This window comes from Lycium ferocissimum, chromosome 12 (assembly GCF_029784015.1).
Source record: "Lycium ferocissimum isolate CSIRO_LF1 chromosome 12, AGI_CSIRO_Lferr_CH_V1, whole genome shotgun sequence".
NCBI classification, from domain to species: Eukaryota; Viridiplantae; Streptophyta; class Magnoliopsida; order Solanales; family Solanaceae; genus Lycium; species Lycium ferocissimum.
Genome location: NC_081353.1, coordinates 39,074,994 through 39,101,233, shown reverse-complemented (window position 1 = coordinate 39,101,233; position 26,240 = coordinate 39,074,994). Strand labels below are relative to the sequence as shown.

Here is a 26,240-nt window from a genome sequence, read left to right as displayed (position 1 = left end):
GCATAATTACACGTCACCTATGGGCCAGGCTATCCTCATGGATGAGGTTTAACGGGGTCATTGGAGATCAATTTTTTGCGCGGATTGGCCTTCAAAGGCACTGATCTTTAATTTTTGTTCCCTCAAATTGCTGATTTTTAATTTTTGTCCTTCACTTAAAAAAGTGACCGAAAATATCCCTGAGGTTCTGAGTTTAAATCCCCGCTTAGTCAAAAAAAAAAATCGCAAGGCAAGGCTTTGCAATTTTTTTTGAGCGAAATACCCTTCAAAGACACTAGTCTTTAATTTTTGGCCCTCATATTTGAAATCTTTAATTTTTGCTCTTCACATAAAATCCATGGGTTTCGTGTTCGAACCCCCGCTCAGTCAAATATTAAAAAAAATAAAAAATAAAAATTGTAAAGGCAGAAGTTTGTAGCAAGGTTAGGTTTTAAGGTAGAGGTTTGCGTTAAGGCCTAATTTTGCTACAAACCTCTGCTTTGCGATTTTTTTTTTTTTGACTGAGCCGAAGTTTGAACCTAGAACCTCGGGGTATTAGGTAAAGGCTAAAAATAAAAGACCAACAATTTGAGGGGCAAAAATTAAAGACCAATGCCTTTGAAGGGAAATCATGCAAATGACCCCTTTGCAAAAATTTTGCCTTATGCGGCAGAATTTGTCTTAAGACATAACTAAAGTCTACCTTATGCGACAGACATTGCCTTAAGGCATAACTAGAAGTCTGCCTTATATGGCAAAGTTTGCCGCATAAGGCAGACTTTTCCTTAAGGCTGAACTAAAAATCTGCCGTATCCGGCAGACTTTTAATTATGCAAGGATAAGACAAACTTTTCGTAAAGCCTTGCCTTAAAATTTTTTATTTTATTTTTATGACTAATCCGGAATTCGAACCCTAGGGATATTTTAGATGAAAGACAAAAATTAAAGACCATTAATTTGAGGGAAAAAAATTAAAGACCACACCCAAAGAAGGACAATCGTGCAAATTACCCATTGGAGATTGAAAATCTGAATAGCAATGGGCCTACCAGCAAGCCAAGAGAAAATCAGGTGCTGGTGCTATTGCTATTGCTAACTGTGCTCTAGTTTGGAGACAAAGGAATAAAATAAGGTTCCAAACCTCTAGCTTTGAAGATAATCACCTGAGACATTGTGTTACATCTTCGGCTTATTTTGAAAAGTACTTTTAGCAAAAAATAATTTGGTTTTGGCTAATTAATTTAAAAAAACTTATTGAAAGAACAATTAATATTTCGAATTGCCTTTAAAAAAAAATACTTTTAAGTGTATTTTTTTCAAAAAGACTTTTGAGCAAAAACTATTTTTTCTAGTTTCTAAAAATTTGTTTCTGCTACTCTCCTGAAACACTATTTTCTTCCAAAACCTTGGTTAAATACCTCACTTTTTAAAAATAAGCACTTTTAGGAAAAAATAAGCTTGACCAAACAGACTATTAATCAAGTGGAAGCAAGAATTGCAACACCTCAAATGTTTTTTTCCTTAGCTAAATGGTTAGCTTCATTTGTGATGACTTGATGTATTTTGTTACTTTCTCCAGTTACTTTGGATTGAGCAGGTAGGATTGAGTCAGCTTTTTGTTCTTGTGTAATGGAGTAGATAGTCAAAAGCTGCTCCTGGTCTTTATTGTACTAATTTTTTCTATTAATAGAATATACTGTTTAACCAAAAAAAAAAAAAAATGTTGCTCCTCTTTCTTTTTCTAGTGTTACTAATTTGTCATTTTCTCCCTCTCTTTATTATCCTCTCAAGCCACTTAACATATGTCACATGCACTACTCTCTGTGTGGACAAAATGTCACACACACACGCATAACGCTACACAGAAAAAAAAAAAATATATATATACGTAAGAAATTTTAAAATAAAAAATCAAAAAACATTTAAAAAAAATTCTCTATTCAAATTATAAAGAATTATGTTGAGTGTACAAAGTATTTTCTTTTAGATGAAGGGTTAATGGTATATTTAATTTGGATTTAAGTTATATACGTTGGTAATGTAAAGATTTTTACAGTAATTTAGCATGTGAAATCAAGGTATTTATTATTTTTACTGTTACTAAGTACTACTCCCTCTGTCCCATATTAACTGTCACTTTAGTCAAAAAAATTTGTCCCATAATAAGTGTCATCTTAGGAAACCAAGACATAAATTGACTATTTTTTTTTTCAATTTTACCCTTAGACAAAAAGACAAGTTAAAGTAACATTTAAATGATGATTGAAAAAGCTACATAGTAACTTGATATTGTTGGATTCCCAATGTCAAAAGGTTCACTACTTGCGCATGCTCTAATCTAGAGGGAAAGTAATTTATTTTTATTAAATAGGAGTAATTTAGTAAACTTCACATTGCATTATTGGTTCCTTTATATGCGTGTTTTTGACTAAGGTGACACTTATTATGGGACGGAGGGAGTAGTACTTATTAAGAGATTTATTTACAATTACCCGATAGATGATTTTGTTTTTATGCCATTACCTATTGTATAAAATATAAACTCACACGTTTAATGCTGACTAGTCCAGTAAAGCCCGGGCCCAAGATCAAGGTAATAATGCACTTCATAGGTTTTAACTGAAAAAATAATAATTTGTGAACATTTCTTGGGCACAACTTTTTTAAGACGATAGCTTCTTAATCATGTATTATTCATTTTTCAATTTTTTAATCACATAATTAGATAATTTACTGAAAGAATTGTTATAGGAAAGCAAGTTTGCTAGGGAATAAACAGATATCAAAGAGACAGAGATAACTTGATATTTAGTAATATAATTTAAAGTATGCAAAATGATGTCAAACTGACTATAATCATAAATTGAAAAGGACATTTTAATAATTTATGAATTTGTGAGCATATAATTTCTAGTTAGAGGCAGGAATAGCATATTTTGGTATTTATTGATTAATTACTCATAATTTCATGTGACAATGGTTTATGCTAAAACAAATATGGTGATTAAAGTCTAGGTTTAGATGAAATTTAAAAAGAATTGAATTCATTAAAACAAAGTTTAAGAATTAATTTAGTTTGTCATTAACTCATTGATGCTTTATTCTTAAAAGAAAATTCTCTTACTCAACCAATTAAAGATTACACGATTTCTGACAATTTAAATTGTTTGTAACAAAAACAGGATGCCGTTATCAATATATTGAGGAGTTGATCACTTGGTAAGCATCTTTTCCTCTTTTCTATCCCACTTAATTAAGCAAATTGAATAAAATTTAAAGTTTTTTCTTTTATTTTCCAAGATTTTAATCTATTAATTGTTAAGAAGTTTTAAAATTTATTTTCTATTGTATAATTGTATTATATCATTAAATCTAACTTTATATTTTCAGAATAATTTCTTTTTACTAAAAATAAGATCAAGAGAAATTTAGTGGTGATTAAGAATTAATAAAGAAAATTTAACCGACCGAGTACTCTTCCAGTACCAAATGAGTTCTTCAAAGTTATTATCATCACCGTTTTAGATTATTTTTGTGCATAGTTATTTTTATCAGATGACATCATCACTTTTCACAACTTTTTAAGCATTTTTAAAGGGCTCAAAATTAATTAGATTTACTAAATTGATTATGTCAACCGAAGTAAAAATAAAATAAAGAGGGGCAAAAAAAGACATAGAAAAAATATATGCTATCAAAAAGGGTTCGAATCTAGATTTATTGGAACTATACTTGGGTACATGAAGTAATAAATAGTAAATTCAAGGGTAATTCGAAAGAGCAAATCATTTTGGTTGGGCCAACTAAATAGTTATAATGTAACTAAGTACTACATTGTCCCTTATATATAGTAGTAATATAAGAAATCAATTAATAGGCCTTAATTAGTAAATGAAACCTGAAGATATCATTTATTTTTTTGCCAAAAAACCTGAAGATATCATCATCATTAAATACACAAAAAGAAGGTAGCTTGCTTAACTCTATAGCACAAACAACCGGGGCGGATGTAGAACATAAGCCTGAATATAGGTCTGATAGATCTTAATAGCTTTAGTTCAGACTCTATAAATGCATTAAAATTTTACTAAGTACATCACAAATTAAATTGAAAACTCAATTACTAATACTTGAGGAGTTGAGGTTGCTTGGGTTCTCATAAATTTCAAATCTAGATCCACTCCGGCGAACAACCCCTCAACAATCTCCAATCATCACTTTGCTTGCATAATAAAATCCTTGAAATCATGCAAAGCAGTAGCTGAACCAACTGGAAAACCATGTCTAAATTTGCCACTTAAACCTTTCACTCTATTATGAACTTGTTTATCCTCCATTAATCCCTTAATCCCTTGTATTATTTCTTCCTTTTTAACCCTTTTCAACCCAATATTTTCTCTAATTGATGATACCATGTGACCAATCTTGAGATGACACACTATTAACTTTGCATTATAAAATTGGTCACCCCTAATTGGCCAAGCCAATAAAGGAACACCTTGTCCGATCGCTTCCATAGTCGAGTTCCATCCACAGTGAGTCAAGAATCCACTAGTCGACGAGTGACTTAAAATCAATAATTGTGGGGCCCATCCATTTATAACCAAACCCCTTTTCCCAACTTTAGTTTCCAAACCATTAGGATAATAATCTTGATTTTTGGAAATTACCCATATGAAATTTTGCCTTGTACTCTCTTCTAGTGCCTTTGCAATCTCTTCATGTTCTTGTAAAGTTGGTAAAACATCACTACCAAAAGAAATGTAAATTACTGAATTTGGAGATTTTGAGTTTAGCCAATTTAGTACCTCATCTTCTGAATAATTTGTTTTGTGACTTGAATATGTTCTAATTTCTCTATCATGAAGTAGGGAGTTAGTGGCGGTGAGTGTCCAAAATTTTTCTGGCAGCATTGGGCCAATGCCCCAAATTGGAAGTCCTGTTTGTTTTGCTAAGTAGTCCAGGAATTTTTGCTCTAATTCATCAAATGTGTTCACAAGAATGGCTATTGTAACCTTTACCTGTTAGGGAAAAAAAGAAAGAATAAAGATATAATGGTGAAAAGATTTGAGGTGTGAGAACATCTTTTCTTAAAGAGATACTTACTCTGGTTCAGAATAAGTATTCACTTAGCCTTTTTATCTTGGTTCAAAATAAGTATTTATCTACATAATCAAGAAGGAATTAACTTTATTTTTCAAGATTACCCTATTTACTCAAAACAGTAAATAGACAAGAACCTTATTAATAAAGGGTATTTAGTTAAAACACCTATTTTTTTTTCTTCTAGAAGTTAGAGTTTTGTTATATGAATTAGTGTTTTCTTAAGGGGTGTGAAAAAAGTTAAGTAGACATTATTTTAAATCGGAAGGAATAATTTTGTATGCTTGATTAGAGGAATAATAAAGATAAATCTCTCCAGGATACGATAGCCGCTTTAAATTATGCAAATTGTTTAAAACTCCTTCCGGATAAAAAAAAGTGTCCACTTAGCCTTGCTTTCTTGGGTCAAAAAAAGTGTCCACTTATTAAATCAAAAAATAATTAACCTTATCTTTCGCATTTGCCCCTATTAAGTGTTATGTGATCAAATTCCAATGTCTATTTAATTAGGAGTAGTTTAGTTTATTTGCTTTTTTCTCTTGGAATGAGTAGTTTCTTAACGGTGTGTGCAAATGGCTAAGTGGGCTCTTTTTTTGATCCGGAGAGAGTATGAAATTACTGATATTTTAACGTCCCAAACCAATAACTAATACGCCTAATAAATACTTGATCAATAATGGGCAAAATAGTTAATTACTTGTGGACCTGCTGCTTGCTTGTTCCCAATTAAGCCCTCCTGACCATAATAAGTGTCCTTTTGATATTTGGTACACCACCACCAAATATAACATATCCAGTGTGATTTCACATATGGGGTTTGGGGAAGATAAGATGTACGCAGACCCTATTTTTGCATTTGTGGGGATAGAGAGATTGTTTCTGAAAGACCCTTGGCTCAAAGAAAGGAAAGGAAAAGGAAAGAAAAGAAAAGAAAGTGAAAGGAACCCTTTTGATCTTTGGTACACCCTTTAAGAAAATATTAACTCCTAAAAGAAGTAAGTATTTTGTCTAACTTACCTTAATTAAATGGTACTTATTCAATGCTCCCTCCGATTCAAAACGAGTGTCCACTTAGCCTTTAATTTTTGGTTAAAAAAAGTGTCCACTTACCAAATCAAGAAAGAATTAACCTTATTTTTTCAGATTTGCGCTTATTAAGTGTTAAGTGATCAAATGTCAATACCTATTTAATTAGGAATAATTTAGTTAAATTACCTATTTTTGCCTAGGAGTTATTATTTTCTTAAGGGTGTACAAATGGCTATGTGGATACTCTTTTTGATCCGGAGGGAGTATAGTTTTTTTATTACATAAAAACGCACTTATCTAAATAGAGGTAAATTTAAAAGAAAACAATTAATACCCTTTTGATTATGCAAAAATATGTTTATTTTGGACCAAAACAAAAAGACCAAAAAGACATTTATTATGGACCGGAGAGAATATTAGATACTCTTTCGGTCACAATTAATGTTGTGTTGTTTAATTGGATATATAGTTTAATTTTTTCTTTTTGAAATTCGCGATCTAAAATAAGTCAGCAATAATTGTGTGATTATAAATCTTTTATTAAAAGTAAAGTGAATAATTTAAAATTAAATTATTTCCAAAATAAGAAAGGTAAATACCTACCCGCATTTAGTGTTTACACCAACCACACAATTTAACTATAATAACTAAATTTAAATCGAGAATAGATATCACTTAACCACTTATAAAATGTGAGTATAGAAAACACATACTATCCAATATTCATTAAATTGATGTAAACATCCGATACAAGCAAGTTTACGAAAAAATTGTATCACATACATTGGAATTGACGGAGTAGTGTTTTAATATTATATTACCTCTTGGATCCATGGTGGCTCATCACCAGGTTGTGTTGGAAAAGATTTCTTCTTGGTACGTGGAATCTCAGCAACAATTGATGGTTCCTCTGAGCTGTGTCTCCTTACTATATCATCGTAGTCCATGCCCATTTCATCAGGTAAACCCGGAAGAAACCGGGTTTCACCTAGTAAATTAAGAGAAGGTTAAATTTAAGAAAAAAATAAAGACTTTGTCACATAGAAAAAGTATATTAGAACTTGTGGAGCGACTATTATATATATAAGAATGGAAAGATAAAAAATTTAAGAATTAAAAATGTTTCTCAATATAGACATGCATGTCCAGTCTAGATTGGAATTTACGGGTTCACGTGAATCTAATAAATATTTGTTAGAAACTAGACGAAGAAAATACTTGAGGCACATTATAATTACTGTCTCAAAAGAGTGATCGTCTATCTACAAAATTAGCATAAAAACAACGCTTCTTTGAAGTACAAGAACTTGTTAATAGTTGAACTTGAAGGGACCGACATGAAGTAGTGAATAACGACTCTTGCTATAGATCGAGAACATGTACATTTCAAATATACTATAAGGTTGTTACTTTCTTGAAATGCTACAAACTAACTTTTTTCATAAGAGATATAATTCTTTACATAAATATCTCTCTTGGTATTTAAAAATAGTTCTTGATATTATTTCGCTTTGATATTATAAACTGTAGGGCCATATTAGATCCTGAATAACAGCACAATAAGTTTGGTGTTAAAACTTTAAAAATGAACTCATCAAACTTTAAATTCCGAATCAACCGACTAACCTGGTTTGATGCACTCTACATCAGCTTTCCAAGCAGCATAATCCATGGCCAGACAAGCAGCACCACAAGTGAAGAAAGCCACAACAGGCACTTGAAATTTTGTGAAAACATCTCCAATACGTTCCAACATCATGGAATCAACTATAGCACAAACAACTTTAAATTTTGTGCACTTATTATTTTTAGCGATGTTAGATTTCAAAATACTTTCCATGCCTTGTCTCATTTGCTTGAAATGTAACATAAGAGGCTGAGGGTCAAATTTTTCTGGCCGAGGAGGTGGCGGTAACGGGGCGTTAACGGCTGCCACGTGGACGAACGGGTGGCGGAGCAAGGAGGAGGAGATGGAGGAGGAGATGGAGGAAGAAAGAATGAGTGTAGTTTTGAAATAAAAAATGGAGAGTTTTTTACAAAGCTCTATTAATGGAAAGACATGGCCTTGTCCAAAGAATGGCACTACTAAAATCTCACCAATAGCTTCTTCCATGTTTATGAGCTTTGCTTACTTTTTCTTTGTTGGTGTAGTTCCTCTTTGGCTTTCTTGTTTCTCTTATTTATGCATGTTTTCCAACAAAACGTTATCAAAACAACGCTCTATGCTAAGTTAGTTAGCAGAAGATAAGACTCTTAATACGGTGTAATACTTTTGTTTTTATAATTTTCTTGCAAAAAGATTTCATGCTTGTTAGTTATGTGTTTATAATAATATGAACTATTTAAAAGGTGAATAACAATGGGGGAATTGTTATGCGGTGATTGTTGATATATGAAATGTTATATCGTAGTTGATGATGAATTAAGGGCTTGTTATGCATGGATTACCTACATTAAGACATTATTATCTTTAAATACTTTGATCGTTATATTCGTAATACATATTTTTTATTACACGTTCTGTTCCGCATAATATAATATGTAGATTGTGGCATAACTTTATGCTGGTGGGTAATATTTGATATGGCCAATCAAATGCTACTAAGTTATTCATGGGTTACTTTTCTAATCTCTCGAACCAAAAGCGATATTATTTTATGTAGAAACTTATGTTAGGATTAATTTTTCAAATCCTTCCAACAAAACGTTTATTTAGAGTATTCATACATTTTATATATAATTTATTTTTCTTATCAATTTTTAATTTGAGATTTGATTTTATTCCGTAGAGACACGAGATGGGTTACTTCAACTAACAGCATACTTGTGTCATGTGATGTTTAGTTTCATATGTGAAGTTGTTGGAGATGTTTAGTTTCAATTTAATGAAGGCCTTTGATGTGTCATGCCCACAACTGCCTAAATATAGCACTTGTGTTGACAATCATCTAATATGCTGACGCACCATTCAAGTTTGGCACTTTCACAAGCCTATATTTGGAAAGTGGTTGGTGGGAGGATTTTTTTTTCCTCCGGCGTCCGGTATCGCATTGAAGCTCAATTATTTCGGATTCGCGTCGCGTAGGACCGATTCAGGGGAAGCGCTCCCTATCAAGAATTTTCTAATCCAGGGCTCGAATCTGAGATCTCTGATTAAGGATGAAGTAGCCTCATCCATTGCACCACATACTTTGGTGGTGATTGGTGGGAGGAATCATACACCGCACACAATTCCACTTCTAGTAAATCTATCATCTCTAGAATTATTCTCTCATGTGTTTATAATAATAGTATTCGAGCCAGTTTGCCTACAACTCGATTAATTTTACAAGTACTTAGGAATCTCACACCAGCAAAGAATTAAATGGACTCTTATTTGTTGTTTGCTTATAACTAACGGGTACTCGGCTACTGAAACCTTGAGCAACATGGACTCTTATTTTGTAACGATGCATAGAATTTGACTACATATTCATCCGTTTTAAAATATTTGTCCGGTTTGGACTTGGCACTGGGTTTAAGAAAATAAAGAAGATTTTTGAATCTTGTGGTTGTTAACTAAAAATATGTAGAATGTACCAAAATGCCCTTTAATCATGTGGTCTTGAACATTCCATGTGAAAAGTTGAAATTAAAGAGTTGTCAAAAAAGGAAAGAGACGTTATTTTTTAAACAGACTAAAAAGAAAACTAAGAAAAGCATTTTGAAACGGAGAAAGTAATATTATCAGGTACTACAAAAAAAAAAAAAAAAAAAAAAGACAGATTCTTTTTCACTTTCATTTGAACAATGTTTTCCAACATAAAAGAAATCAGAATATGTTTACACATATAGCAGCAGCCTAATAATTTCAATTACTCCTCTCTCTTCTACCTACTCTCCCTACTATCACAAGCTCACCCACCATCCCCAGAAGAGGAACAAAAAGAAATTAGCAAAGGAAAAAAAAACAAAGGGTGGGGTGGGGGTGGGGGTGGATTTCCATAATAGTTGTTTATGTAAGCCAACAGAATGCTGTGAGGTAAAAAATAAAGGCCAATACTATAATGTGTACATTGACACTTCTGGGCTGGAAAAACATAGTGCTTCCCTTCATGCTGCTAATCCTTTGAACCTGCACGAAGCCAATACACGACACATGATAAGTTTTCGAAGTTCTCCGTACTTCAAAAGGAGGATACATATACGTTACACGGATTTGTTTATGGTATATATCAGATCAGAGGCGGATCTAGGATTTGAAGGTGGCGGGTGCCACAATTTTTTTCAATGTACATCTTGTTAGGCTGGTCCATCTCTTTTTTTATTCGGGTCAACTTAAAGGCTTTTTTTTATTTGCAAATATGAAAATTACATCTCAAAAATCAAGAAAAGAACATAATTAGCATCTTAAATAAGGAATCACACTCATTAACACCCATTAACAACAGAAGTAAAATCAACATTTTCACCGAGGAACTTGCATCTCTTATGTATATTAAAAAATGAATTTGCACAAGTAAAATAACATCTTCAATAAGGGAATTATATCAATCAAAATAAGAAAAATAATCTCTTCAATATGTAAATACACCCCATAAGTAAATGTAGAATTAGATAACTACAAGTTCTCAACAATAAATCATAAATTTCATGTTTTTTCTAACCTTTCCATCACAATTTAAGTAGTAGAGTGATTTAAATTGAATTTAACAATTATAGAATAACATAATTTTTTATAATACACTCCCTCCGTCCATTTTTCTTTGTCCATTATAATAAAATTATATGTCCACTTTTACTTGTAAGTTATATAGTTTGAAAAACCAAGACATAATTCACCATTTTAGTTTTACCCTTATTAGTAAGTACTCCAATTCATTTCTCATTTTATTTATTGCTTATTAAGAGTGTCCCAAGTCAAATATAGACAAGTAAACATGGACGGAGAGAGTAATAAACAAAAAGAAATTATTAAAAAAATGAATTTTGATCTCAATCCAAAATTCCCATTGAAACCAAGTTTTTCGATTTAAATACTCACGATGATTTGAGATTAAGAGAAATGCTTAATTTGGAATAAATATCATAAAATAATAGAAAAGAGGAAAACAATATAACTGTGTACATACAAAGGAAGTAAAAAGCGCAAAGAAAAACGGGAATCGGAAAATGTTAAAAATATCAAGATCAAATATTTAACCTAATTTAAGCAAATTACAACATAAGTATATAAAAAAATTATTAATCGAGGGGTGCCATGCCACCCCCACCCCAAAGGGTGGATCCGCCCCTGTATCAGATACAAGTGTGTGCACGTATCTAGTACAAGGACATCAAGTTTTCCTTTTGTTCTAGTTTTAAGTATATTCTGAAGGATCTGCACGACTCTTATCACACCTTACTCAACACTGACCGGTAGGTCATGGTTCCAGAACACTTATTTCCCAAATAAACAAATTTAAGGCAACGGTTCTAAATGATAGCATTGCGGAGATGACAACACATTATATATTAGTGTGAATACAAATCGAAGTGTCAGCAAAGAGAACGTTGACAAGAACATTCAATTTCCTATTATGGACCCTTTTCTTAGTTTTATCGGAACACATAATTCCAAATAGTGTCCCAGCTTCCATATTCAAGAACCTTAACACAGATTCTGGATAAGACTATAAGGCAGTTTCAGTGTACCAGAAGGAAACAGTAACTGTGTTCAACGATCCCCAATCACGGAGATTCTTGTTAAAGCCAGATTAAAGGAATTTTAGAAAAGCCAAGAAAAGGGAGGTAGGTTTGAAGACAATAAGTAAGGCTGATATATGAAAGGACAGTTGGGTGATTCAACTATATGATAAAGACATCTAACATATAAAGAACATGTTGATAGTTCCAGCTTCTAGGCTTTTCTTAGCATCCAAGTAAATTGCTTTAGACGGTCCCTACTGCTCCCTACTAATTCGGGAAGTTAGACAAGGACCATATAAGCAATTTACTCCTTAGCATCCTAAGGTAAATCCCTCCACAAAAAAGTGTAAGAGGCTTATCCAGAGAATATTTTGATTAACGAAGATTCGCAGGGCCAAAAGCATATAGCATTATTTTGACACTTGTAGAATTTCCATCTTCAATCTTTAGTTTCGGCGCAAACAACCATTACCATTCCTGTCCCTAAATCTTTAATAAAAACAATTTTCTGAGTTTATCGTCCTTGTACTTGCACTTTGCTGGCTATCCACATTCATGAGTTTAGTAACTTCATTTTTTATAACGGTGGTGTCTGGGTCGACATCGCACATCTTGACTATTCCATCCGGTGATTGCTACCTCCCACCAGTATAGGTACCGGCCTACCGGGTAACTCTGCCCACCAAGGCTTAGGCAGATAAGAGAAATCACCTAGTATTTTGTCTTTTTCGAATTTGAACCATGATCTCTAAGGTTTGCACCCACTTCATTGGGTACCAGGCCGCACCATTGGGTACGTCTTAGTAACATTATTACCATTACACGCAAGATTACCTCCCAAACATTTCCTCTACAGGAATCGTGTCGCCCTTATATTAAATCTAGTCATATCCTGATTGAGCCACAAGTAGCTCAATTGTATGAACTAATTGACGTAAGGATGAAATATAGTAGGTCACTCGCTATAGTTCTATTATCACCAAGTGTCAAAATCTTAGAACTCTAAGCATTTTAGGTGCTAAAAGTTTAGAATGGATACTCAAACTTCCTAGAACACTATTCCTGACTAGCCTTTCTCTAATCACTTAGCTTGCCTGGTTCCTTGTGCCACCCGTTTGATGTCAAGGCTTTGCCTTGTCTTAAGAAACGGACATCGTGTTCGTTTTTTACAATCTCCTTGCACTTTCATGTGCGGTCCTCTTCTATGTGCCTATGGTTGTCCCGCTGGCATTGGAAAGCGTACTTCCATCCCTTACTGTGGCCAACTCCTCCTAAATCTACAGATACTAAATCTATTCCTAGAAACAGTCTCTTAATCTCTGCAGATCACCAAGAAAAATTACTAAATTGCTTACTAAAGAAACTCAAATAATAATGAATATCAGTTATAAACTTCGTCATACAATCATTTACCATTAAACAAAACGTTTTAAACCATTTGTAAAAATTTCATGAACTGACCACTAGAGATCTTTATTTCTATCCCAAGGAAATAGCTCTAGAGTTTCCTTGACAAAAAAGGTCTGCTGCAGTCAATATAACTCCAGTGTTAGGAAATGAATAGGCTATTAAATTCTTTCTTTTTGATAAGTAAAAGATGGACCGAGAAGGTCCCAAAAATTAGGTATATCAGAACAGAACTTCCTTATCCCCAATGATTGAAGGAATTCTAAAAACTAAAAAGTCGATAAAACAGTAACATCGTTATTTAGCTTCAGATAATCAGATTACACCAGGTATTCAGAATATGTAAAGATCTAGACCTAATACAAAATCTTGCCAAGTATGTCTATTATAACATTTATACCTGCTTAGGAGTCATGGCTTGTTCCTTATCCCACCTAATCCTTTATATCCCCCACTCCTCCCCACACACACTCTTTTTTCTGACTCTTTGTTTCTTCCCACTTTTATCTCCAAAATGCCATCTATAAGTAATTTTGTGCTCCAAACAAATGAATATGATTGGTGTGTACTTCTTTAATCATAGTAACATGATCCAGTCGGAGAGAGTCGACGATGAAAAAAAAAACGGTTAAAATGATTGCAAATTGAAAATAGGATTTTAGTTGCAAATTGCACACGAATATGAACTAATAACCATTTTAACTGAGGATAGATCAAGTTACTTTTCCGTCAACAATCACATTTAATTCCATCTTCGAACCAAAGAGCAGCATTGGAACCTAATAATTGATGCTTTATTGGCAAACTTATCTACATTAGTTTAAAGGAACAGATATGACAGGGACTAGCAGCAAAATCCGCAAAATGACCAACACGTAGAACATAGATTGATGACCAATATTAAACTGTGTTTTTAGGAATTAGAACAAAGTGGTGTGAAAGGTCTAATCATGGTTAAATTGCAAAATGGTACTACATCCATTTGTGAGCACGATGTAGCATACCTTTTAAAGGACGAAATAAGCCATTGATGCCTTGTTTTAGACGATGCATGCATTGATCAGGAAAGGACATTTTGGACGACTTTTTGGACAAATCTACCGCCTTCCGTAACGATTCTTTGCCCCTTAAGGTTGAAAAAGTCTGAATCACCCTTTCTTGCAGCCCAGAAATACTTGAATCAAGGTAACACCAATTGTCTTCTACAATGTTTCTCATGCTTTGTATATCAGTGGATCGAGCCATCTCTATAGCACCATTTCTGGTAGCTGTGAAGGCTACAAAGAATATACAAGTAAATTAGTAAATCAACTTCAACAGTAGTTTCAAATCTCACATTTATAGTTGGCAATATTGGTCAAATAAAAACAAAAAAGAACAGAAAACTTAGGGGTCATTTGGTTGCTGGTTAGGAAGTGAGTTATTCATGTATTAAAACAAGCATAACTAGTACCACGTTTGGTAGCATTTTAAGTGTTATGTATAAAATCAGCACACCAAGTATGGGGTTTGGTTACCAGTTTACAATTCTGCATAACTGATACATGTATAGTTATGGGGAATCTATGTATTATTTGTGCAGGGTAAAAGATGAAATAAGTAATACATGAATAATTAAACTCATAACTTAAACCTGCATAAGTCTAACCAGCAACCAAATGACCCCTAAGGTATGCAATTATTAAGAAGCTGAACATGAAAAGTTGGTAATTTTTACTGTTGTAAGGAACTGTGTAGATGTAGTTGGCAGGGAGGCCAATGCCAATGCCGAGCAGAGAGAAGCCGACGCTGAACCCAACACCACAACCAGCTCCAACATAACCAATAGCCTCAGGACCAAATCCAGGGCCCCATCCCACCCCACAGCCAATACCTATTCCCATGCCCCAGAAGGCTCCATATGTAGGATGCACTGGATTCCATCTTTCATATCGTCTGAGCATGCCCTTTATAATCATTTCTACCTACAATTAATCACAAGCCCCGTAAGTCTATCAAATTCTGCAAGAGATAACTATGATTACCCAAACGGAAAATCCCAAGTCAGGACAGGCTTTTCTCATTAGGCAATAAGGTAAAATTTTATGTCATTTTTGAAAGATATCCTCTCAAAGTTCTCTAACAGACTGGAAGAATATAATGGAATTCTATTTACTTCTTTGGGGGGTCTATATCCTATTCCCTCCGTCCCAATTTATGTTGCGATGTTTGACTGGGCACAAAGTTCAAGGAAAAAGAAAGACTTTTGAAACATGTGGTATAAAACAAATCATAGACGTGTCTAAAAACCATCACATTAAGGGTAAAATGAGAAGTTTAAAGTTATTTTTTTGCTAAATATGACTTTCTTTTTGGGACATACCAAAAAGGAAAGTATTAAACAATTGGGACAGAAGGAGTATTGTCTCTATCATCTTTGTACTAATTCTCCCCACTAATCCCAGTTAACCATCAAGTTGGTGGTGAGAAAAAAAGGAGCTATTTCAATAATTTGAAAGTTAAACCAGAAATAAACCCCTATATTCCCAGTCCTCTCCGTGGCCCTTTATTCACAAACCAGAAGATTTTGCTAGCTACTCTCTTGGCAAATGAAACGCTAAAAATTAAACGAACTAAGTAGAAAAACACAAGTTACGCACTTAAAAATTAGAGAAAACTCCAAGAACGAAAAAGAGTGCAAAATAGCCTTCTTTAAACAATGAAACCTCAAAGTAACTAGCAACAATTGACGAAGCAAAAAAAATCCAGCAACAATTAGAAATGAGATGGACTATTCAGTATACAAGTTATGCTGTTAAAAAATTAGAGAAAAGCACAAGAACAAAAGAGCGCAAAGAGCATGTTTTAAACAATGAAAACTCAAAGTAAGTGGCAACAATTAGAAACGAAATGGGCAATTAAGCATGCTTGATTCACACAAGTTATGCTCTTAAAAATTATAGAAAATCTCACGAACAAAAGAGCGGAAAATAGCCTTCTTTACACAACGAAACCTGAAAGTAACCAGCCGCAGTTAGAAATGAAATGGACAATTCAGTATACTTGATTCACACAAGTTATGCTCTTAAAAATATGAGAAAAAAACCCCAAGAACAAAAGAGGTCAAAATAACCTTAAATACACAACGATACCTCATCAAAGTAAGCAGCAACACTTAGAAATGAAATGGACAAATCAATATACTTGATTCATACAAGTTAAGCTCTAAAAATTAGAGAAAACTCCAAGAGTAAAAGAGAGCAAAATAGCATTCTTAAAACAATAAAATCTCAAAGTAAGTAGCAACAACTAGAAATTAAATGGACAAATCAGTATCCTTGATTCACACAAGTTATGCTCTTCAAAATAACTTTAAGAACATTCCAAGAAAAAGATAGTGCAAATTAGCATTCTTTAAACAATGAAACTTTAAAATAAGCAGCAACAATCAGACATGAAATGGACAAATCAGTATACTTGATTCACACAAGTTATGCTTATAAAAATTAGAGAAAACCCCAAGAACAAAATAGCCTAATATAAACAATGAAACTTCAAAGTAAGCAGCAACAATCAGACATGAAATGGACAAATCAGTATACTTGATTCACACAAGTGTTATGCTTATAAAAATTAGAGAAAACCCCAAGAACAAAACAGCCTAATTTTTTTTATGACAAGGGAACCCCCAGCCGCTACCCTTTGGGTGCGTACAGGGTAAACCCCGCTCCTGTGCAATAGCCCCCAACCACACAGGAGAGATAACCCGCACTAGGCAAGCCATGTGCAACGAGCTCGACCCAGAAGGCAAATTCCCTACTTTCGCAGGCAGGGGGTTTCGAACCTGAGACCTCCATTATGAAAGCCCCATGCTCAACCAACTGAGCCACCTTGCGGGTAAAATACCCTAATTTAAACAATGAAACTTAAAAGTAAGCAGCAACAATCAGAAATGAAATGAACAAATCAGTATACTTGATTCACACAAGTGTTATGGTTTTAAAAATTAGAGAAAACCCCAAGAACAAAATAGCCTAATTTAAACAATGGAACTTCAAAGTAAGCAGCAACACTTAGAAATTAAATGGAGAATTCAGTATACACAAGTTATGCTTATAAAAATTAAAGAAATACCCCCCCCCCCAACCCCCCAACCCCTCACACAAAAGAACAAAAGAGCACAAAATAGCATTCTTTAAACAATAAAACCTCAAAGTAAGCAGCAACAATTAGAAATGAAATGGATAAATCAATATACTTGATTCACACAAGTTATGCTCTTAAAAATTAAAGAACATCCCAAGAAAAAGATATTGCAAAATAGCATTCTCTAAACAATGAAACTTTAAAACAAGCAGCAACAATTAGAAATGAAATGGATAAATCAGTATCCTTGATTCAGACAAGTTATGCTCTTAAAAATTAAAGAACATCCCAAGAAAAGATATTGCAAAATAGCATTCTTTAAACAATGAAACTTTAAAACAAGAAGCAACAATCAGAAAAGCCCCCCAAGAACAAAAGAGCACAAAATAGCATTCTTTAAGCAATAAAACCTCAAAGTAAGCAGAAACAACTAAAAATGAAATGGACAATTCAGTGTATATACATGATATACTAAAGTAAAAGCAAAAAAAAAAAAAAAAAGGAGTAAAGAGATTTAAGGTTATACCTGCTCAGTAAGGTAGTGTCAGTGCAATACTCTCGAGTCTTGGAGGGGACATATTTTGAAACTGATTGGAATATTGTAGTAATATTCTGTTGGGGTAAAACAGGGAGTAATGATATATCGGCCCTTGTTGGCTATCAAAACTAACAGTACTAACTCTTATGGCCAAAATTGATTCAATGTGTTCTATCCAGTATCCACATTTATGAGTTGGTCCTTAATATAAAGAGTAAATTTTCCAAAAGTTACCCATGATTTCCAAAAATACACAGCTATGTTTTGTATATTTACATTTTGTAGCTGGTTTTTAGGTGTATTTGAATGCATTTTTCAGTTGTATTCGCAGCTAGGTTTTAGGTATCCCGTGTGTATTTGAGTATATTTGAATACACTGCTCAGCCATATACATATGTATATAAATGAAGCAAATAACACATAAAATCAAAAATTCAATTCATTTGGCAAACACACAGTGATAATACAGTCAAAATATGTATTCAACCATATACATATGAATATAAATACACATATAATTTGTATTCAGCTTTTGCGGTACGTAAACCAAATACATTCAAATACATCTATACAATTGTATATAGCTACGAAATGAAAATTGTGGCTACAAAATGTAATTAACTTAAATAGTAGTTATTAACCATAAATACCTCTTAGAGTTAGCTATGTCATGTAAATTTTTCTTTTTTTAAAATATATGCTTTTGGGGGTTTTCACCTACGTCTTGTATTCGTTTTGAGTTGACTAATTTGAATTTGCTTTTAAAAAGTCTACTTTAGACATTAACACACTCCCTGCTGAAAGATGTTTTATTTTCATACATGAACTTGAGATCTCTAGTTAAGAATGGAGCATAAATATCATCCCAACATAATTGGTAGTTAAAATAAATACTTCATCCCTTTAACTAAATTTTATACTTCAGTTCTTTCTATCTTATGTGGCATATTTAGCTTACTATGTTTCACAAAGAATAATAGATTTTAAATTAAGAAATAATTTAACTTAAAAATTTTCATTTTATCCTTAATAACAAGTTTTTATAGTCACACAAATGTTATGATATGTTTAAAATCATAATTTTCAAAAGTCCTATAGTCACTCAAATAATAATGTTATGTTTAAGATCATAAGTTTTGATTTTTTTCTTTATTCTTTTAATTTTCATATCATGTCAAACTATATTATATAAAAAGAAAGTATAGCAACCTGCCCTTTTTGTGTTTGGCGAATGGGTATATCTAGCTTGAATGAGGAAATCACCAATTCAACCCTTGGTATATTTCTTCTTTTATCCCCCCTCCCCCTTTTAATCCATCTTTTCCTAGTTCTAACTTCCAAATTAACTTTCTAAACCAAGCATAAACGTGTAACCTGCAAAAATTATTAATGATATGTTATAACCATAAAAAAGAATATTTACACTATCAAGTGATACTTTTTTGGGACCTTATAACACTTTAGTTTTGAGCACTTGGGAGTAACTTGCCAGCATGGGCAATATAGTAAATTACCAAAGGGACATCATCTCAGCTAATAGATAAGCTTCCTACAAAAATCTTGAACAAAGACCTATCCACCACCAACCAATTAGAACAATGTGAAGAGTGAAGTTGTAAACAGGACAGTGAAGAAAAAGAATAATGGAAACACTAAATTCATTTCCAAGACTAGTAGTATCTCCAACTCCATTAACCTCAAAAAACAAACACTCCCTTCACTTCCCAATTTCCAAATCCAAACAACTACATCAAACTTCAAACTTGACACCTCTTTTTGCAACTATAAATTCTCCAAAAGGTTTTGGACCTTCCCCTAAGAAAATTACCAAAAAAACCAAGAAACCAAAACAAGAATATGAAGATAAAGATGATGATGATCAAGAAGATGATGATGATGATGGGAATCAAGAAGGAGGTGTTATACCAGAGATAGTGACTAATAGAATGATAAGCAGAATAGGATTATCAGTTGGTATACCTTTGTTTATTGGCTTATTATTTTTTCCTTTCTTTTATTATCTTAAGGTTGGATTAAAGACTGATGTGCCTACTTGGGTACCTTTTATTGTGTCATTTATTTTCTTTGGGACTGCCTTATTAGGAGTTAGTTATGGGATAGTTTCATCTAGTTGGGATCCAATGAGAGAAGGATCACTCTTGGGTTGGAATGAAGCTAAGAAGAATTGGCCTGTTTTTTGGCAGTCAATTTCAGGTGGTGGATCAAGAAAGAAGTATTAGGACTTTTGGCTATGCAATATCTCTCTTTGAATATGTCTTTTAAATCTTGGTCTTATTATATAATCTTCTCATTTAGCTTGCTTCTTTGTGATTTATAGGTGTTTTCTTGATTCGTGGTGTATATAGATTTTTGCGCAAATGGTGTCGGTTTATTGTACAAATCGACTATAAGTTACAATCAAACTTATTCATAACGTCGTTTGTTTCGATAGTTTTTGGATGCTATAACGAAATATTGTTATAAAGATATGATATAACATAACATAAAAAACCGGTTTAAAAAAAATAAAATTAATTGTTCTAATGAATTGTTATTGTAGAGAATGACCGTGATAGAGAGGTCTAACTGTATTTGTGTATTTGTGTTTGAGATTATGGTGATATTAAGCCTTTACTTCTTGTCTGAAATTAGCATTAAAATTGATATTTACTTTGTACTCCCTCCGGATTAGGAAAAGTGTCCATTTAACTTTTTTTTCTTGGGTCAAAAAAAGTGTCCACTTATTAAATTATGAGACAATTAATCTTATCTTTTCGGATTTGCCCCTATTAAGTGTCATGTGATCAAATTTCAATGCCTATTTAATTAGGAGTAGTTTAGTCAATTTATATTTTTTTTTTCTTGGAGTGAGTAGCTTCTTAAGGGGTGTCTGAAATGGTTGAGTGGACTCTTTTACTGATCCGGAGAGAGTATTAATTTAAGTAGGTATCCATTTGTTTATTGGCTTTTTTTCTTTTTTCTTTTTCCCCTTTCTTTTATTATCTTAAGGTTGGATTAAAGATTGATGTACCTACTTGGGCGCCATTTATTGTGTCATTTATTTTCTTTGGGACTGCCTTATTAGGAGTTAGTTATGTGATAGTACTTTCATCTAGTTGGGATCCAATGAGAGAAGTTTCACTCTTGGGTTGGAATGAAGCTAAGAAGAATTGGCCTTTTTTTTTTGGGCACTCAATTTCAGGTGGTGGATCAAGAAAAAAGTATTTGACTTTTGGCTATATATGCATCTCTCTTTGAATGTCTTTTATCTTGATCTTGTTATAAAATTCTCATTTAGATTGCTTCTTTATCATTTTAGGTGTTATCTTAATTCGTGGGATATGTAGAATTTTGTAACAATGGTTTCAACCTATTGTCACAAAGTGACTTTTAAGCTATTTGTGTTTAAGATAATGGTGATTTTACGGTTTTACTTTATGTCTGAAATTAACGTTGAAAGAAGTAAGGACATTTGGCTATGCATCTATTTAAATATGTCTTATATTTTGATCTTGTTATAAACCTTCTTGCTTAGAAGACTGATTCTTTAAGATTTAGTTGGTATTTTTCTTCTTCGTGGAGTATGTAGAATTTCTCTCAAGTGGTGTCGACCGATTATCACAAAGTTGACATTTAAATTGTTTGTGTCTAAGATTACGGTGATTTTAAGGCTTTACTTCATCAATATTGAAAGAAGTATATAGGACTTTCAATATTAGCATAGTGTGTGTGTCTATATATATAGTTTATTTACCCAGTAGATTGTCTACATCACACCCTTTTGGGTGCGATTTTCCATGAAGATTATCCTAAGGGGGGATGCATCTTTACCAAAATTAATTTAGTCCTTTATTTACGCATGGAAAAATTTGAAAATGTTAAGAGAAAGGTTTTGAACGATACTCCTTGCTAAAGGGTGTCTCAGCCATTGAATTTGATTGGCTCTGTCCATTTCCTCCAATTCTCACCACAACCTCCCCACCCCCAATTCTTAAAATACAATTTGATAATATGGAAGACATACAAGATTTTGAAGCTTAGTCATTTTTATATGTTTAAGCCAGATCCTTTATCATTAATCCTACTCCATGTTTGACTTCATGTCATATTTTTTTAGTGTTAGATAAGACGATCATTTTTAGATTTGCAAGGCTAATATTTGTTTACGATTATGCTCTATTTTTTTTTTTTTTTTTTGGTTGCAACTAAAATTTATGCATCAGATTTGTTCACACAAAATAATATGAAAAAACTAACCTAAAATATGCCACAACAAGCTAGATTAATCACCAATCGGAATCGGTCACTTTAACAAGAATAAACTATATAGAACAACCAAACCATGAATACTGGTGGCCAAATCAGCCAACAAAATAGCACACATGATTGGGCTGGACCTAACTCATTTTGAGTGGATAGTGTCCATCTATAATGTGCAGAATAAACCCATTAGTTGGCTTGGAGACAACATAGAAAATAAAGGGCCACAAAACATAATTAGGCAAATAACCTCTCCTGTGGTTTAATTTGAGAGACTTTCTCCGATTCGTAACACTAGCCTCCCTTATGATTTGAGATATAATGTGTATCTTTTTTATTTTGATTTTTCAAGACAAGATTATCCATATTAAAAATTCATCTTTACCAAAATTAATTAGTAGTAACCTCATTTTCCATAATTTGACACTTATAAAACACTTTTAAAAGATATTGGTCAAACACAAACTACTAATAAAAACACTTCCCGAAAGATTTAGCCAAATATAGATTGCTACTCTCTCAAAATACTTTTTATATATACGAAGTACTTCTCAAAATAAATTGATTTCAACAACTTGGCCTAATAAGCATTTAACCTGTTATAACAAGTTATTTGTTATTTAATTTAAGTCACCAAATACTAATATTTTTTAATAAAATTGCCTATAAATCATCTTAGAAGTAATCTAACGGTTTAAAAATGTTTAAACCGTTCGTACATAAAACTTAGGACCCGTTTGGCCATAAGAATTATTCACTTTTTTTCACGTACTTTTTTCAAAAATTAGTGTTTGGCCATGAAAATTCCAAATACAACTTGAAGTTGTATTTGGAATTTGAAAAACAAGAAAAACTTCACAATCAAAACAAGTACATTTCAACAAAAAAAAATTATATTTGTAAAAACTATGACCAAACACAACTCTAACTCCAAACTTCCAAAAAAAATAAATTGAATTTTTGTTTGGTTTCTATGGCCAAGGCCTACTTAAACTTAAGAGATGATGGTTAGGAAAAAGAGTATGGCACCTGGTCTCTTCTTTTAACAGCAAGCATTCTTTATAAAACTGGAAGAAAAGCAACAGAGAAGCCAAGTATAAGATAAAAATAATCAAAGAAACATTGGGAAATGGGGAAAGATTGAGACTTGAGAGACCACAATAATTTCAAACACTTGCTACTTTTATGGAAATAACTCAAGGGCTTTTCAGCAAATCAGTACTTCCCCAAACTTTTGCATTATTATGTTGTGTTGTGTTGTGTTTAAGATTTTTTTTTTTTTTTTTTTTTTTTTGGCTTACAGAAGGAACATTCTTAACGTTAGAACAAAATCTAATCTCGACAGTTGCTTTTCATGCATGCTCCCTCCATCTTAACACCTTTATACATTTCTATTTAGATAGTATAATTTAAGTTAGATATAGTGACGGTATAGAAAGTTTTACCTTATTGATGATTAAAAAAAAAGGGGCGATTTTCAATTTTTATAAAAAAAAAAAAAAAAAAAAAAAAAAAAAAGGGTTCAACATATCCACGTTTTACAAAATATATTTGTATAAGGATAGTCTAAAATGCAAAACTTTAGTGTGCATATTTTGATCTCGTGTGTATTCATGTAGAGATACGGGGAAGGGATATAATATGTAAATACCTATGGTTGTGAAAGTATCAATTGCGTACTATAATGTATTGATCATTTCACCGCTTAAACTAGTGATCCATAGGGAACACATGAGAGGCAACTTTTATTATTCTTTCGAGATCAGGACAAAGAGGCAACTTTTCCCTTCTCAACATGTACTTTGTTGTTAAAATTATATGTACTGTTGATTTTCCAAAGAAAGGGCCGGGACCCCTCCGAACTCCCTAACTCCACCCTTGCCGACGATGGCATGTTAGTTATTTCCATTTATGCTATCAATAATATTTATCGTAAAAAGTTCTATATAATTACTTTATAAATGATTCAATTGTACAACCTTTTTTTTTACATCAACAATGCATATTAGATAAGATCATTTAGATTTGGCTTTGTTGGCTTGGATGTGGTGTCTTGAGAAAAAGACTTCAGCTGCTTCATAATCACGATTGTCCAAAAAAAAAAAAAAAAGATTTGCATTTTTTATGATGGATGGAGAATAAAGAGAAAAATGAGAGAGAGAATTGATGTAAAGCTAAATCAAAGTGTTGATTCAAAGCTCAAATATGATTATATTATTCATTTACTGTCTTATATATGAAGATTATTTGATAGGAAAAAGTGTTTTCCCTTTCTTTAATAGCATAAGGCAAGCTTTCCTAGCTCTTTATTTTCGGGTGGGGTGAAGGCCACAAGAGAAGATTTCCATATCGATAAGGACGAAGGAAAAAAGTGTTCTCGTTTATCTCGATATGTTTTTCGAGGTATTAGAAATTCAGACCAGCTCAGAGAGTCACTCTCGTTATTTGACCCTTCTTCCACCAACAAAGAAGCCATCCTTGACGATTTTCTCTGCGAGCAATTAATCCATAATATCATTCATTGTTCTTATTGTTGAAAATAAATTACTCAACTATTATTTAAAACCATTCATACACTTCAACTGCTTCCTCTTGAACTAGTCAAGCATGCGTCGAACACGAATTAAGACCTTTCCTCCACTTTTAGAGCAATTCCTTCAATTGATCCCCATCTTCTCGAGGAATTTATAGAAATTGACAAGATAAAAAACAGAAAAATGAGTAGAAAAAATTATACATTAATCACCAAAAAAACGTTATTTTAAATTACTAATACTAAAAGGAGAACTTCATCAACACAAATTTGTTGCGGAGTATTAGAAAAAGTTCACATCATTGCTTAATGATGGTGCTAAACTACAATTAGCCAAACCAAAGTTTGAAGTAAAAGACATTGCACATGTTGGCAAGGGCATATGACAGAATTTTGTTAGGTCCCTTTGCCACAAGGCAAAGACAACATTGTACGACTAATGCAGTGTGTTTTTGCTTTCGCTCACATTATTGGTCACACTTAATGTGGGCAAAGATCTGCATAAGGCAATAAAGAGAATATAGAGTTGACACAATTGAGAAGTTTTCCCGTACTTCGATTAATTTGGATTCGTGTCAGGAAGCTCATTAATACAGCAATGAAGAAACTTGTTCCGTGGACAAACAGTTTTGTTTAATGTCGTCTATCGAAATTAAATTTTGATTTTTATCTACCTGTTTTCTTAATCAGAGAATAAACTGGCGAAGTTTTTATATCTTCAAACCGAATAATCTCTAACACAAACAAATTTAATAAAATGGTGAAGTTTTTATCTTCTTCAAACCGAATAAACAACCAACGAAGATTTTATATTTCCAACTTCAAGCCAATTAAAAGTTACTAAATCGGTAAAGTTTTTATATTCTTTAAATTGAATAGTAACTTGGAGTAGAAAATCACATAGATTTTAATCTCCAAATTGGGGACTGAAAACCACAAAAGTTTTAGTCTCCAAAAAGAATACATTTTTATATTATGAAAATAGTACTTTTTTTAATCTCTGAAAAGTATTTTTTTTTCTTCTTAAAAGAGTATTTTTTTACTCTTTTGAAAAGAGTAATTTTCTTCTTCCTGAAAGGAGTAACTTTCTTCTCCAATCTTATCAAGGTTTAGTCTCTAAAAAGGGGTAGAAATCACTCAAAAAGTACTTTTATTTCTGAAAGAATACTTTTATAACTCAGAAAAGAGTACATTTATTTCTAAAAAAAAATACTTTCTTCTTTGTCAAAAGAGTAAGATTCTAGTAGATTAACTTAATACAGAATATATTATATAAAATTAGTAATTTCCTTAAGATTGTTATAAATCTATATTCGGAAAAATACTTAAACCAAAAATTGAAAAATAAACAAAGCAGAATCTGGAACTTAGAAGAACAATATTTTAAAATATATAAGGAATTAAATCGAGCCCACTGAATGCACAGTGTGTCCTTAAGGATATTATTCCTCTCAATGTATCCAAGATGTTGGAATATATCCTCCCATGATAGAACGATTTACTCACCGTTGTAGCGGTACAACAAACTCCGGTGACAGCGAACTCACTCGACGACTGTCAATCACACGAATATTTTATGAAGTGCAAGAAGAAGAAGAG

General features: G+C 32.6%; 4 protein-coding genes across 6 annotated transcripts in view; 1 reads left to right on the top strand and 3 right to left on the bottom strand.

Moving 5' to 3' along the window:
• LOC132040949 (MOB kinase activator-like 1A) overlaps positions 1-13,811 on the bottom strand; it is a 35,729-nt gene extending 21,918 nt beyond the window's left edge. Inside the window, exon 1 of one of the 2 annotated variants that reach the window (XM_059431643.1) lies at positions 13,800-13,811. The gene's annotated coding sequence lies outside the window, so the exon portion shown is untranslated. Of the gene's footprint in view, positions 1-10,051; positions 10,063-13,799 lie in introns of those variants that run through there. The other variant, XM_059431644.1, reaches the window with a different exon arrangement.
• On the bottom strand, positions 3,872-8,402 carry LOC132040804 (scopoletin glucosyltransferase-like). Its single transcript, XM_059431479.1, has 3 exons — positions 7,738-8,402; positions 6,933-7,099; positions 3,872-5,000 (listed from the first exon to the last, which is right to left on the bottom strand). The coding sequence occupies exons 1-3, from the start codon at positions 8,222-8,224 to the stop codon at positions 4,194-4,196; spliced, it is 1,461 nt and encodes a 486-aa protein (XP_059287462.1). The 5' UTR covers positions 8,225-8,402; the 3' UTR covers positions 3,872-4,193.
• On the bottom strand, positions 9,857-18,024 carry LOC132040950 (cadmium-induced protein AS8). Of its 2 annotated transcripts, XM_059431647.1 has the most exons (5): positions 17,837-18,024; positions 16,138-16,178; positions 14,903-15,149; positions 14,190-14,462; positions 9,857-10,225 (listed from the first exon to the last, which is right to left on the bottom strand). In XM_059431647.1, exons 3-5 carry the CDS (start codon positions 15,141-15,143, stop codon positions 10,212-10,214), a joined length of 528 nt encoding a protein of 175 aa, XP_059287630.1. In that variant the 5' UTR covers positions 15,144-15,149; positions 16,138-16,178; positions 17,837-18,024; the 3' UTR covers positions 9,857-10,211. The 2 variants fall into 2 exon arrangements, with proteins under 2 accessions (XP_059287630.1, XP_059287629.1); XM_059431646.1 differs by lacking the exon at positions 16,138-16,178 and having other exon boundaries at positions 17,837-18,022.
• A 1,380-nt stretch (positions 18,025-19,404) lies between these two features.
• On the top strand, positions 19,405-20,163 carry LOC132040447 (protein PAM68, chloroplastic). The gene has a single exon (XM_059431086.1). It carries the CDS (start codon positions 19,492-19,494, stop codon positions 20,086-20,088), a length of 597 nt encoding a protein of 198 aa, XP_059287069.1. The 5' UTR covers positions 19,405-19,491; the 3' UTR covers positions 20,089-20,163.
• Positions 20,164-26,240: the final 6,077 nt, after the last annotated feature.

What these genes read in the sequence shown, in the direction of transcription:
- LOC132040804 (XM_059431479.1), bottom strand. Translation starts at nt 8,224, where the DNA reads ATGGAAGAAGCTATTGGTGAGATTTTAGTAGTGCCATTCTTTGGACAA. An exon ending in TGTAGAGTGCATCAAACCAG is followed by an intron (nt 7,100 to 7,737) that starts GTTAGTCGGTTG and finishes TTAATTTACTAG; the next exon opens with GTGAAACCCGGTTTCTTCCG. An exon ending in AGCCACCATGGATCCAAGAG is followed by an intron (nt 5,001 to 6,932) that starts GTAATATAATAT and finishes TTTCCCTAACAG; the next exon opens with GTAAAGGTTACAATAGCCAT.
- LOC132040950 (XM_059431647.1), bottom strand. Translation starts at nt 15,143, where the DNA reads ATGATTATAAAGGGCATGCTCAGACGATATGAAAGATGGAATCCAGTG. An exon ending in CTACACAGTTCCTTACAACA is followed by an intron (nt 14,463 to 14,902) that starts GTAAAAATTACC and finishes TATTCTTTGTAG; the next exon opens with CCTTCACAGCTACCAGAAAT.
- LOC132040447 (XM_059431086.1), top strand. Translation starts at nt 19,492, where the DNA reads ATGGAAACACTAAATTCATTTCCAAGACTAGTAGTATCTCCAACTCCA.